Here is a 15,059-nt window from a genome sequence, read left to right on the forward strand (position 1 = left end):
GAAATGCTCCATTGATTGAAAACATGCTAAAACAAAAGATCCCAAAGAGATTGTCAGATGTCCATGCAATTCGCCCATAATGGGTTTACAGAAACCCAATGGGAAATACTGGATTGTACAGGACCTTCAAAAGATTAACAACATTGTTGTTTCATGTTATCCCATGGGACCGAATCCAGCAACAATATTGTTTCAGATTCCAAGTACTGCAGAATAGTTAACATTTGCGGATCTTTGTCAGGCCGTAAATTAGATTCTGTCTCAATTGCACTGTAACAAATTGAGACAGAATCTATTATCTCAGAAATGGCATTACAGGATTTGGTTGGTGTTAGATCTGGGGGTCTCTAGTTGGCAGAGGTAAGTACCTTAGACCAAATAGGGACCCTTGCTTCTTAGTCAGGGTACAGGGACACACTGTAGATAACCCCTGCTCACCCTCTAGGTAGCTTGGCTCGAGCAGACAGGCTTATCCCCAAGGCAATGTGTTAAATATTTGCAAGTAACAACCACAATGACCCCCCAGTACACCACAAATGCAGACCACACAGGTGAGTATTAAAAATATAGCTTTATCTAGTTTCAGCAATAAAAATCAACTACCAAAGCATTGCACATTAGTTTCCGGTTCTCTTCAGCTTTCTCTGGTTGCTAGGAAAATAAAAAGTTAGTCTCTAGTCTCTTGTGTGAATTAGTATTCAAAAAGAATAAGTTTGTAGGCCCTCAGTACTTAAAACACGTTTCTCCAGCTGTGCCCAGCACTTATAACCGAAGCGCTCCTCTCAGGTTGCTCTTCTCGTTTGTAATCACAAGATTGCACCATGGGCGGCAGTCCCCGGGCCCCACGCGCTATGCGGGACGTTCGGGATTGAGTTGTGACTTAAAAATAACCCTACAGTTAACGAGGTTCCCGGCAAGGTTCCTCCTCCCGGCACAGACTCACCAGGATGCGGGCGGGGGCGCGATGACTCGGCCAGACAAGAGGGTCAGACAAGAGAACAGCTACTCTCTAAAAAGTACTGTTCTCCAACTCAGGATTTAAAAACAACCTCTCCTAAAAGATGTGTTATTAAATGCTGAGCTCAGGGATATCAAACACTCATGTCTTATCTTGTTCCTATGAGAAGATAGGCTGATGGCCATTGGCACCAGCCTCCCCCATGTTAGCCTATGGAGCAAGATAACCTTGCAGCAGTGAACACACAAAATGGCCGCTGTTCACTACCAGAACATGGTACCTGCACTAGTACATGCTCCACCTTTTACATACACTGCACCCTGCCCAGGGGGGTACCTTGGGCCTTTCATAGGGATGACTGATGTGCACAAAAAGGGAAGGGTTAGACCCGGCCAGTGTGGACACTGGCCAGGAGGACATGGCAGTCCAGGGACTGCGGGCAGGCCTGCGGTGGCAGGCCTGAGACACCATTTTAGGGCTACTCATGTGGGTGGCGCAATCAGCGCTGCAGGCCCACTAGTAGCATCTGCCATCACCAGCCCTGGCACACACAGTGCACTTTACTAGGGACCTCATGGTGATACAAATATGCCAATCAGGTATATCCAATCAATATGATATTTTACACAGGGAGCATATGCACTTTAGCACTGATCAGCAGTGGTAAAGTACCCAGAGTCCTAATGCCAACAACCACAGGTCAGAGAAACTAGAGGAGGAAGAAGCAAAAAGTTTGGGGATAACCCTGCAAAAAGGGCCAGTTCCAACAGTTGGTACACAGATGCTGATGAGTTTAGATGAATCCTTATCACCAGATATTGAGGAATTAGCCAAAGAACTCAACATTGAAGAAAATATTATGTAAGATAGTGTTCTAACTGAGAAATCTAAATTTACCCCAATTCTTCCCAAATATAACACGACTGATGTTTTTCCTGATCAGTTTATCAAATATTTTGATCAATTACAAAGATTGACTTGTAGGAATAATTTAACCAAGAAAGAAATCCATGCCATGAACAACTTACGTAAATATTATTCTATTATAATCAGTCAAGCTAACAAATGTGTAAACGTTGTTTTCATGGACTTAAGAAATTATGACAACGAAGTGAACACAGTTCAGTATGTCGCGTAACATATAATATATGTATAAAACAATGTTCAAACTAAATATCAGGAATTTTTGCGTAAATGGTTAGATGTTGGATATGTTGATCAAGAGAAATGTAGGTATTAGTTGACAAGTAATCCAACTACACCCAATATTTACTTTGTACCCAAAATTCATAAAGGCAGTAGAACCCCTCCCTGTAGGCCCAACATATCAGCATAGATCAGTGTACTGCAAGGATGTCAGTTTTGATTGAATACACAGATATATTTTTGGCTCCAATGGTTACCTTGCTATCCTTTTATATTAGAGATACCAAGGACTTGTGTAAACCGTCAGAAAACTCTTACTTATTAGTTTCTATGGACGTTAAAAGCTTATATATGATCATTTCACATCATGAAGGTATAAAAGCTTTAAGATATTTCTTTTCTTCTAAATTAGCCAGCTGCTTCAAACATGTACAAATGCTTCTAGTAAGGACTGTGTTTATTTTACAACATAACTATTTCCTATATTAACAAGATTTCTATCACGAACTACGAGGTACAGCCATGGGTGCAAGATTTGCTCCCTCTTATGCCAATCTGTTCAAGGGCTGGTGTAAGAGGGAGCATGCATGGAATGAAAGGCTTCACCAAGGATATCATCATATACTAGTTTGGCATGGATTTATTTGACGATTATATTTTTTTATATGAAATGGAACAGAGGTAGAAATACCATGCTTTTTTAAAATTCTAATACTCGAAATGTGGAATACAATGCTTCTAGGATAATGTTCTTGGATTTAGAACTGTATGTTAAAGGTCAGGTTTTCACAGCAGATCTTTTCACAAACCCATTTTCAGTATTAGTGTTTTACATTTCAGTTCAGGCCATCCGTTTTAATAGAAGCCCAATATTCCCCACAAAGAACTGCTAAGATACAAGCAGAACTGTAGTGAACTGGAAGTTTATAATCAGCAAGCACAAGAAACTTTGCATAGATTTCAACAACGGAGTTGTCCTTCTAAAGTACGGACTACTGCATAGAATAGAGCCAATGAAATTAATAGGTCTTTCTTATTACAGGATAACAGTCTCAAAGCTAATAAGAAATCTTATTCTCGGAGTGGACAAATACACTTTATTATCAATTTTTGTGCTGAAAATCAAAAGATGTTTAATATCTTATCTAAACATCAAGATATCTTGAAGGTTGATGAGGAACTAAGTGGTATATTAGCCGATCATTCCTCTGTTACCGTTAGAAAGGCCACTACAGTGAAAAATAAATTAAGTCCTAGTGACACCAATAGATACACTGGGGTAAAACTGCTACATGGTTTGGTAATCATTTTTACAGATGTGGAGGATTTATATGCTCCAAACATGTGAAAGATAAAACTGGAATGCTTCATAAGAGACATCAGGGTTTTTGTTACTTTGTAGCGAGTAAGTATTCTTTAATTATTTCTGCTACACTTGATGGTATCTTTGCTAATGGTACGGATATATTTTTAAAAAACTGAAGCAAGTTAGCGGACGCAAACATTAGCATTCAGTGATGTGGAAATATGCAATAAGCAGGAATAATTGCGGTGAGGCTTTGGCCTGTTTGAGGAACCTCACCTCACCTCTCAAGTATTTAACTCACTCATTGTTATTGATTTTCCTTAAGTTTCTTTTCTATTTTTTCTTCTTGGTGGTTCTTCCTTCTTTTTAGATACAAGATGCCCTTCAAGATAACGGAGTCTGTATGTAGAATTTAATGTATATCTTGAAATACCACATGCAGATGTAATTTCTGGTATTATGAAGTGAAATTTGTATGTTTTGGAATTGTAAGATATGTGATCCTTCTAGATTCGGGTCGTAACATTCTGGACTATCAGGAAGTCGTAGATTACATATATGAAATATTTTATTAATGCTTTTTGATAAATATCTCTTCTACCGCTTACCCCCTCCCCCCCTTTTCTTCATCCCTCCCCCTTCTTTGTACCAACGGCTTTTGATAGCTATTGAGTTTGAATCTTATGACCCAATTTCGGTTTGCGCTCAAACAAATGGTTTGGAGCATAATTGCTGTCTTTTTAAGGCTATGTAATTCAGATGTATCATTGTCTAATGTTTAATAACATTATCTTTGAGAGATTAAGCAAGACGCATTATCATATTTCCTGCAGCCCTGAGGAAGCGGCAGTACAAATGTGAAACATGTGTTGGCATACACAGTATTACGAGAATTGTAGGACTGACTTGCTATGTTTATGTTGCCACGGAATTGATAGAGTGCCTACGCCAAACATTATATTTAATTTGAAATAATTTTGCTGGATTTATATATAAATATGACAACTTGTTTAAAGTTTTGAATGATTCTTCAATAATATTGAAAATACAAGTCAATCTGAGCTTTTTGTTCTCATTGCGGTTTTCTATTCATACACCCACTTACCCTCTTTTGCAAATTGAAATGCTCAGATATTGTTTCAATTAAAAAAAACTAGCACCATCTATCAAAGTCAAATATTTTCCAGGCGACCACTTGAGCAAGTTAACTTCACCTCAATCTAAGGAATGTCCTTGACTGACTTTTGCAGAGATGCCTACATTGTGCTGAAAGGCTGGCTGCACATGCTATCCAATTTTTATTAATCAGGAGACCTATTTTCATTACGTTCATTTTTTGAAACTGTGATTTTCAAATTTCGGATCATCACTCCTCATTAAGACCTTCCAGACTGTTTTCTGGGCAATGAAATCATTCTGCTGATTTGGGTATTAGAGAGCACGAGAAAGATAGAAAAAGGCAGTGTCTGATCCTGAGTTTGTAATCTGTTCACTTCTAATGTCAGCCGTATGCCTTTCTCCCACAATTCTCATTCCATTCCGACTGCACAATAGATAAATGTAAAATGAAAATTCACCAGTAAATATTTGAAATTTGAGGCTTTCTTTCAGAAGCTTTCATGCTCGATATCCATTGTAGTAATATCTGGTAGGCTATTAATTAATCAAAGGCCTCAAGCAGGGCACTACAATTAATCACCCTAGAGATTTGGGGCCTTCTACCCTTAGGGAGCAACCAGATAGCTTATTTTTTTCTAGGGGTGTGCGGAAAATTCTGCTCAGCCAGCGGAGTTAGCGGAGTTTTGACCACACCGGGCAACACAAGTACAGCGGAGTTTGATAAAAAAAACTCTGCCAAGTGCTGCAATGCAAAGTATTTTCTCCCACGCGGCTCACCAATATTAAGTTGGTGAGCAAGAATTTACATACCCTAGTAAAACTTTTGGGGTGCTAGGACCCCTCCTGGTGAGATTGTTTCAACACTGGGGGTCGTGGCAGGTCACAACCGTTCGCGCTGTGAAAACTGTTGCCCGAGTAGAAAACCTACTCGAGCAGTAAAAAGAGCAGCGCCCTATGACGTGCCGAGTGGTGCTGTTTGCACCGATTTTACAGTACGGAACAAGCTCCAGGCACTTAAAATCAGCACAAGCAGCAGGACATGCCAAATTCCTCCCGCAACTCTGCATAATCTTGTGTTTTTATTTAACTCCACGGAAGTACGCAAGTGAAACTCTGAGAGCTCCACCCACTCCTAATTGTTTTCCTATGCTGTACAGACTTCAAGCCTTCCTTTCAGAAGAAATCCTTCCCCTGGGATTTGACGTATTTGTTTATAATCGATCACTCAAGATCCTCTTATGGTGGCATTGTCTAGCATTTAAATTTTGTGTCTCTTAAATAAAATCATGGACAAAGGACACAGGTGAAGCTATATAACTAAAGTTCTTCATATAAACTATCACTATCAGAGGGACCACAGCTTGAGCACACCACCCTAAATAGTTCATATTGCTATTTTTTAAACTAACTTTCCTCTGTCTAACATTTTAACCAGGGTCTTCATATGGTACCTGCATCGATCACAAGAGCGTCTGATTACTCTATGAAGGACATTTTACTCCCTATCCTTATTTTCCATTTTATTTGCAAGAACTGGCTTGCCTTCAGTTGCTAGTCCTCCATTATAGAGTTCAGTGTCAACATTATGTATTCTGTCTGACTGAATAGTTTGCTCCTTTGAGAACATTTTCACAGTTTAGAAGATGGCAGCCAATGTGATCTGTATCAGCAGTGGTGTTCCAGCTATTGTGTTCGAGGGATCTGTTTCAAAGGAACACATTTCCTTAATTAATTTAAATTGGCCTGATGTTTACTTCTCAGGCTCATGGTACTCAAATGGATTGACTTCTCTTTGCTTAATCTTTACTGCAAGCTATTTAATACAAAGCTCTCATTTAATGAAATTTCATAGAAACCTTCAGCATCAGGATGAGGAGCCCACCATTTTGTAATAGAAGATTATTCACAACTGCAGTTGAGTCGGTCATTATAACAGCATCTTCCTTACATCAAATTGGATTAAGGCTTGTGTGTTTTACTTAAGACTTTTTGGTAATTGCATTTAATAAAGGCCTTTAGAGGCTTTGCAAGCCAGCCCACTACAGTATTCTTCAGTCCATTTCCTTTAGCTCTCCCTATCATGGACCCATGTTTCCCATTAGCACTTAGGTTCACTTGAAAAGTTTTTAGATGGGCTCACTAACCTACATTTTTCACACTAAATCATTGTAACAATGCAAGCAATCAAACTTATATATAACAATCACGCTTGTGCTGTTCTCCTTCAGGCTTCGCATTTACCTTCAAAGTGGATCCCTAGAAAAATAGCAGGCAATGTAAAAGCGGACCAAGGTTGCTGACCCTTGTCCAGCTGGTATGCACACACAGCCTTGAAAGGGATGGTGTGGGCCAAGGTGAGGGCTCAAGCTGATGAATAGAGAGCAAGCTGGAGTCTCTGCAGACACCACCCTCCCCCCGCTGAAATTCACTCCTTGTCAAGCGACAAAAGCATCCCTCTTCAATATCCTATCTATCACAGGCAGAGGTGCTGTTTTTTAAATTTTTTTAATTGGAGGTCCTCCCCAGGCTTCTATATGTACTCTAACATTATCCCTACTACTTGCCACTAGCTTTCTTTGTAGACCTTGAGGCCCAGATCTCTAGTTTCCTGTGGGCAGGCAAGACCCCTAGGGTAACTTTTGTGAAATGTCGATCCTACCTGTATTAGGTGGGCCTGGGATGAGCCGACGTGAAATTATATTACAGGGCGCCCCAGCTAATGAATATCAATGACTCGTTCCAGGCGGACAGAGATGGCCCAGCTCATAGGTTGGAACGGGAGCTGCTCCACCCACATGGGCTGCTCTCCTTATTTTACAGCTGGTCGCCCCCGCACTCCCTACCATTGATTTTCTGTGTTCCGCTCCATTGTTGGCACCAGGCACTCCGCCACATGAAATGGTATGGTAGGCTCACTGAAGTGACCCCCCTGTGGCATGGGCCCTGGCTTCCTGATTCAGCAAGACTGGCAGGCTTCGGTGCTTGGGACCTAATCGGCACTCTGGGACGTCTGGGCTGGGGGACACATGAAATCTTTTCAGGAGCTCACGGGGGAGTTTAGCTCACACACCTCCCAATTTTACAAATATCTCAAGTTATGACAGGCCTTCAAAAAATACAAGTCACATCTCTAAGCCCTTCCTGAGTTTAGCTCCCTTGACAAAAAAATGGTTACCGTCGAATTGGGTGGGCATGGCATATCACGTCTGTACAAAACTTTAGTGGCCAATACACTGGACCTCTTACTGACTATCAGAGCTAGATGGGAGCAAGATGTGGGCGCACTGGGTAGGCGACGAGTGGATAGAGGTAAAGATGGCCTCATGTGAGCCGGCTATCTCCGTGTGCGTGTGTGTCTGATCCAATTAAAAAATGTTCACAGAATCTTCTATTCCGCTGAGAGGCTGTGGGGCATGATGTGAGCACCTGGGCCGGAGTTTCTGCATTGTTGGAACTTCCCGGATTCCCTCTATCATATGTTGTGGGAGTGCCTGGACACAAGGAGGTACTGGACGGGGATGAACAGGATGGAACGGGTACTGGTTCTCAGGCTGGAGCTCGATCCGACTGCCAGGAATCATGGACGAAATGGATGAGCCCCACGCCACGTGTACCCTCTTGGCTGAGGCATGTCTGGTGGCCCAGAGAGACCAAGCCCGGCACTGGATGGACGAATTCACCCCCCCCCCCCCCCCCTTCATAAGTGGAAGAGGGGCACGGACTACTGAGTGGTAATGGAAAAATTGGTGTACAAAGCCTGTGGGGTCCCCGCCAGTATTAACGTTTATGGTTACACTGGAGGGGCAATATCATACTATAAGTTTCCCTGGGGATGTGGGGAGGTGTGCCCCACCCCACAGACTGGCAAGGATCAATTGCTCCTAGCCCTCTGTCTGTTTTCAAGCTCCTCTTGGCGGGACATGGAGCAGGTCTCAGTCGATGTCCCATTGTTGCTACTAACCTGTAACACTGATGGTGTGCCACTGCGTGTCTACGTCCTTATCTAATTACTCTCAACTGTGGTGCAGGTGTTGCGCTGGGGTTACAAATGTGACTGCTTTGTTGGTCATTATTGCGTTTTTGTGCTGCATATCGAAAATCAATACACATAGGACAGGACCAGGAGCAACATTGTTTCTGTCAAAGAAAGCCTAACAAAGTCAGACAAGAATCCACTGATTTTCATGAAGATATCTAAACTATTGTAATGCTAGTAGGTGCTGTCAAGGGTATAAGAAGGAAAATTATGCAACAAAGCACAAGCTTCAATGAAAATTAATAGCAACAGAAGAGTATTTAGCAAAAAATGTATTCGGTCTGCTTGTACAAGATCCAGACCATTGTATCTAAGGAAGCGTGTGTATGGGTGTAGCAGAATGTCAAGGAACAATGTTAACAAACTACTCCAGTGGGACATTTCCGGTACTGGCATGACTAGAATATGAAGCAATATACCATTTCTACATAGCTTCTACCAGGTAGATATTTAAAGAGTGAGATTAAGTATGCTTTCTATGGTGATTGACATTGTAAAATGCCTTTTAACCCCTTGAGTGCCCATGACGAGATAGTCTCGTCATGGGCCGCGGTTGCGCTGTGCCCATGACGAGACTATCTCGTCATGAACCCCGCCCGCTAATTCAACGCCCGGCACAGGGCGGGGAAAGGGCGGGGCACACAAGGGGTTAAAGCCCAATGCCTTTTTATGACAACTGATTCAAAGAACCCTCATGTTCTTTCAAGGATTAGGATTTGAAACTCTGAAATAAGTTTTACTTGAAATTAATGAATATAATGATACACTTAGAAGAAGATTCCTTACCCTGTAAGAGAGAGGCTATGAAGGCAGTAGCCACGCTGCTTGAACATAAAAGTATTGCATGACTGAGGCTGTATTTGCCCTCAGGTATCCAGCCCAGTATAACTGCTGCAATGGCGGCTAGAAAACCAACAACTGTTGCCTGCACCTAAAAGACATAGCATCAGTTAAAACTACTAGTATAAATTCTAAAATTAAACAAAATCAATGAGAAAGATGTAAATAAAACAGGCTTTTTTGTATGAAAGTGATATACATATAAGAATTTAATTACAGCAAATTTAGTAAAAGAAGAAGTCAAAAAGAAAAAGCTTATCGTTCAGTTTATCAACATTTCAAAACTGAAAAGTCTTACTTTTGGAAAATGTTTTACCAGCCAAAAAGCTACGTTATAACATTACAAAACACACATGCATACACACACAAAAAAATCAAGTTGCATGGGGAAGTAGCAAAGGAGGCAGCTCTTGTCATAGAATAAGATTTGTGTCAAAGCATAGAATAAGTAAAAGAGCAATGAGTGCACGCAGGGTGGGAGTTCCTAATGGCAAGAGGGAATTCCCAGAGCTTTGAAGAAAGCTTCAACTAGCTGTGAAACAACTTATTAAAATATTATAACGCACAGCATAACAAATAGTTACATCAATATGCACTTAGTTAGATTCAAGTTCAAAAGAATTCGAGGTCACACAACAGAGGCAGAGATCAGTAACCACTCTGATAAAATGTACGGACTGCCCATTATGGACGTTTACAAAAAAAGTGAAGTCTCAGATTTTCGCACACCACTTTTGCATGAGTCTACTTGAGGCATAGCAGTGCAAGCACATAGATAGAAACATACTGTGTGTGTATAATTCATTATTGAGTGTTAATTATAACCATATCAATTGTAAAGGTAACAATTGTATCTACAAAATATCATATAGTGACAGGTTACCTCCCATTTTAACCTGAATCCAATTACCTGTATATAATGATATAATAGTTTTCAGAATCAGTAGAATATGAAGATTATACGGTTAGCTCCATAAACCACCTCAGTTTATAAACGACTAAAGGTTTTTTCAAAATCAATGAAACTGGCTAACAAATTCTTGCTTTGGATCTTGGACTTATAAAGGAACAAGGGCAAAGCAACAATGTTGTCTGTCCTGATAACATTAACCCGAATCCTGTCCGAAACCAAGTGATATAGTTTATTTTACTCAGCCCAGAATCATAGCATAACAGTTATAGCCCAAAAGGGCTATGCATCAGAAATGTTCTAGATTTGACGTGGATCCATGCTTTTATATTGGATACATTAAGAAACCTCCTGCATGATTTGCGATTACTTCATTTATATAACAGTCTGAAAAAAGAAAATGCAACACATATGCCTATTATTCCGAGTTACAGTTGATGGAATGCTGTTAAGGCCTGGAACACAGTCTTTCTGACTAGACTATTTATAATCCTTATTACCTATCATTATCATCCATTATTATCTAGCCAATGTAGAAGGTTAACAGAAAATACCCGACAGCATGTTGTTGTACCCACTAGGTTTGAAAGGTTAAATTCTTAGAATAATGCAGGGTTTAACATACAACACCCAGTCTACTACATTCACATTATTACAAAGATACACTGACACCACAGCTGCTGGAAGTAAACATGATCTGCAAGGAGAGTCATTTGTTGCTCAGACTATAAGGGAGCAAAAGACACACAATTGATGATCAGCAAGGATAGCTTGATTCCAGTGGCACAGTGAGCCCAGGACCCACGTCTGGGCATACCTGGCGCACTTGGGGAGAGAAAGCAAAAGACACACAATTGATGGATGGAATGCAAAACAAATCAAATCAAAACATTCACCCCCAGTCAAGAGATCTGGGTTAAATCCATCATGCTTTTGATCACCATGCTACCCCAGTTTAGACCTGGCCATTTGCAAATCAGTCTTGACCCTGTTCCTCATGGGAACAGCCGAGCCCGAACTGCCAAGCCAGGTCTACCCTGAACCGGAAACAAGCATCCTAGGACCGGTTTCGGGGTTTTTTGCACACTATAAGGGGGGCAATTATAATTACTCTATTCAAGCCCTGCAGGGAACCCTTGAGGTTGGGCACCAATTGACCTGTACTAATGTTAAACATTGCTGGCTCACCAACTCTCACCAATATTGCCTGGATAGATTAATCTTGATAGATTCCAATGAATTCCTGGCAGAAATATGCACCACTCAACATAAGTAGACTGTGTTCTCTTGTTAACAACCAATTGCTTAGAACCGCACTGCCGGACATTGAAAAGGCACAACATACCTTAAATTAGAGATTACTACAGGTTTGATGGAGAAAATGGGATTTGGACCAGAGTTAAAGGCATGGGCCATTTTACTGATTAACTTGCAATCTACGCAATGGGAGATCAACTCTGAGGCCAGGGAGGTACATGGGGGACAAGGGAGGGTTGCCCACTATCCCCCTGTTGTTTAACCTAGCAATTGAGCACACTACTGCCACACTCAGAAAAGAAGAGAGCAGTAGAAGGGTAACATTTAATAGGTATACACACTTTTATTACCAGGTGAGCCGATTTTAACAGTCGATTTCTACGATATTAAAACAAACATTGCCTGCAGCAAAAAAATGCATGCTGTCTCCCATACCTTGCAAATACACATACAGCGTGTCTGTACAAGTTCAAAACTGGCTTGTTTTGCACGTGGGCCACTTTTTTTTTAAGCTATCAGGTTTGCTAATGCGGGCCACTTTTGGTTTGGTGGCCAGGGCTATTTTTTGTCCCAGTCTGACCCGGAGTGGGAATTGTAATTTTTCATAAGGACCAATACATTTTTTAAGGGCACCTTTGCAAAAAATTGACAGCTACGAGGGAGTCAATTACATTTTGGATCAACCTGCTAGTATCTAAAATAAGCAGATTAGCACTTTCCAAAATGGTTGTCCTGCCCAGTTTCCTTTAATTCTTTGTAATTGTACCAGTGCATTGCCAGGTAGGATTTTTATGTCAATGCTATTGAATTTAATTCTGGGTGGTGGTAGCAACAAGATGCCATTGCAAAAATTACAATTACCAGTCTTGGAAGGATTAGTGGGCCCAGATTATGAAAATTATTGTAACCCAGGCAGGTTTATTGTGAGACCAAGCAAGCTGTCATTGCTTTCAACATTTAGCTTTTACTTTGTGTGATAATTTGTGAAATTGTGGATAGTTTTTAATCTTTAAAACTTTACAACTCTTAATCTAAATATATACTTGCCTCACTTGTGTTCTACTTATTACTCGGGACCGCTCCTCGGGAGGCAGTCTCTAGGAGTGCCACTCCCGAACGGGCTTATTTTCCTCACTTTGCTCTCTGGTCCACCATGGCTTGGCCATTTGTGAGGAGAGAGCAATTATTTTCTGCCCCACTTTCTGGTTGCCGTGTGAACCGCAATTTCAGGCGGTTAGCGTTCCAGAGGCTTTTTTTGCACTGGGGAACACCTATTTAGGTCTATGAGAGCACGAACGTATCATTGGCACGCCAAAGGCAAGTCCGTCTGAGCACGGACTGCCCCATGCAGCAGATTCCCTGACTATTTTGCAAGAGTAGAGGCTCCACGGTTACCTTATTTGCGGGCACAACTCTGGAACTTGAGAAATGATGGAAAGTTTGTAAGTTGCTCTCCATTTGACAGAACACGGTCAGAGAGGGGGATTGACCTGTACATAATGCAGGCTTGCAACCAAGATTGCTCCCCTCTGGTGTGCCTAACATGCCTCATATTAAACTGGAGAGTGGGAAACTGAAGAAGGAGAGTAGCTCCAAAGAAGAGAAGTTTCGGGGGATTCCTGATTAATGCTAGGTCGTTAATTAAAAACAAAATTAAATATGCTAAATTAATAGTGGCACACAACCCTGATTGTGTTCTAGTTACGGAGTCATGGGCTCATGACTCTTCTGTCCCCGACTTGGTGGATGCCATTCCCCCGGACTTAACAAGACTCAGACATGATAGAGTAAATAGACTAGGAGGAGTTCTTGCAATCGTACCACTGCTTTATGGAATCTATAAGGTGCATGATTCCCTGTGAGACTTTATGCTTCACATTAAAAATCCAGCATGCAAAATCCTTCTGGCACTCTAGTCTAGAGACTACCACGCCCAAGATCAGTCTTTACTCTAGAAATTGGTCAACTGATTGATCAATACTTAAAGAAAGCTAATTTTACTATTTTAGGGGATCTTCATTTTCATTTAGAGGATGCCCCTTGCAAAGAGTCAGGGTCATTTATTGACACAATGTCTTGTTTCGGTCTCTCCCAACTGGTCAATGCTCCTACACAGGCCATATACTGGATGGAATCTTCTTCAATGATTCACAGCTGCAACTCAGTGACGTGCTCTCTCTTAGCTGGTCAGACCACTATGCAGCTGCTTTTACACTTTCTTGCCTATGTTTGATAAAGTTTCCTCACCAAGTATGGGAGAAGTGGGAGAGGAGGAAAAGCATAGCAAAGATCCCTGACCAGCTCACCCATACAGCATTGCCCGTGCCCTACGGGTGTAGAAACCTGGAGGCAGATTTTTGGTATTTTGTGTTTTCACTAGTAGTGAAGAGGTCTATTTGTGGGACCTTCGCTAAACATGTGGGAGTCGGACTTGTGGGAGGAGTTTCCATCCATGGACTTGATATGTCCTGCTGAGCAGGTCTGCAAAGTTGCTGTTCAACCCCTCTACTAAGAGGTGTATTCCATGGTGAAACTCCCAATGCCAAATTTGCTGCCCTAGTATTGAAAGATGTGGGGAGTGTGTGCCGCCCTGTTTGTGGAGATTAGTACATGGCAGTCATGTTGTCTGTCCGTACCAGGACTACCTTGCCCCGAGCATCCTGTAGAAACATATTGAGAGCTAGCGTGTTTGGTCAACATTTTCAGATGGTCATGTCTAGAAGATGTGGCCCCAACCTTTGAGTGAAGCATCCTTGGTAATAGGCACCTGCCGGATGGGGGTCTATAAAGGACGTGCTCCATAACACGTTGTTGGTGCTTCGCTATAGGTAAGAGCGATGGGTGCTGGCCCTTAACAAGACTAGCTTCTCCCAAAGAACCTCCGCTTGTGACCAGTGTGCCGAGAGGTACTCCTGTAGAAGACACATGTGAAGCCTGGCATGGAGAACTATGGGTATGCAAGAGGCCATCACTCCTAGGAAGCATATTATTGTTTGACTGTGGGAGAGTGATGTGGCTGAAAAAAAGTAGTAGCTTCTGACATGCCGCTGCCATGCATAGGAAGGGCATAACTTGAAGAGGCTGGAGATGGGACTTATTGGCACTGTCTGTGAATCCCAAGATATTGAGCAGGGAAATAGCAGTTTTGGTTTGGGCTACGCATTCCTGCCTGCATGCATGTCCACTTTTCTGAGGTAGACACCTACCACTGCTAGACACTTTATGAAGACCCTTGGGGCTGTGGCGACTTCAAAGGGGAACACCTTGAATTGTTAGTGCTGGCCACTTACCATGAAGCAGAGATAGAGCCAGTGAGCTTGGTGAATGGGTATATAAAAGTGGGTGTCCTTTAAGTCTAGAGTGCCAATGAAGTTGCCTCACTGCAGCAGGGGGGTAACATCATTTGATCATATGTTCCGAGAGGATGAATCTGTTGAGAGGCCAGAGATTGAGGATTGGTCTGAGGGAGATGTCCCATTTAGGAATG

General features: G+C 41.8%; 1 protein-coding gene across 1 annotated transcript in view; it reads right to left on the reverse strand.

The window, feature by feature from the left end:
- SLC41A2 (solute carrier family 41 member 2) overlaps positions 1–15,059 on the reverse strand; it is a 402,292-nt gene that overhangs the window by 223,665 nt on the left and 163,568 nt on the right. The window contains exon 5 of the mRNA XM_085653261.1: positions 9,352–9,496. Within this exon, the coding sequence (XP_085509387.1) occupies positions 9,352–9,496 (145 nt within the window). The remainder of the gene's footprint in view (positions 1–9,351; positions 9,497–15,059) is intronic.

The sequence above is a fragment of the Triturus cristatus genome, chromosome 4_1 (genome assembly GCF_964204655.1).
Source record: "Triturus cristatus chromosome 4_1, aTriCri1.1, whole genome shotgun sequence".
In the NCBI taxonomy this organism is placed as follows: domain Eukaryota; kingdom Metazoa; phylum Chordata; class Amphibia; order Caudata; family Salamandridae; genus Triturus; species Triturus cristatus.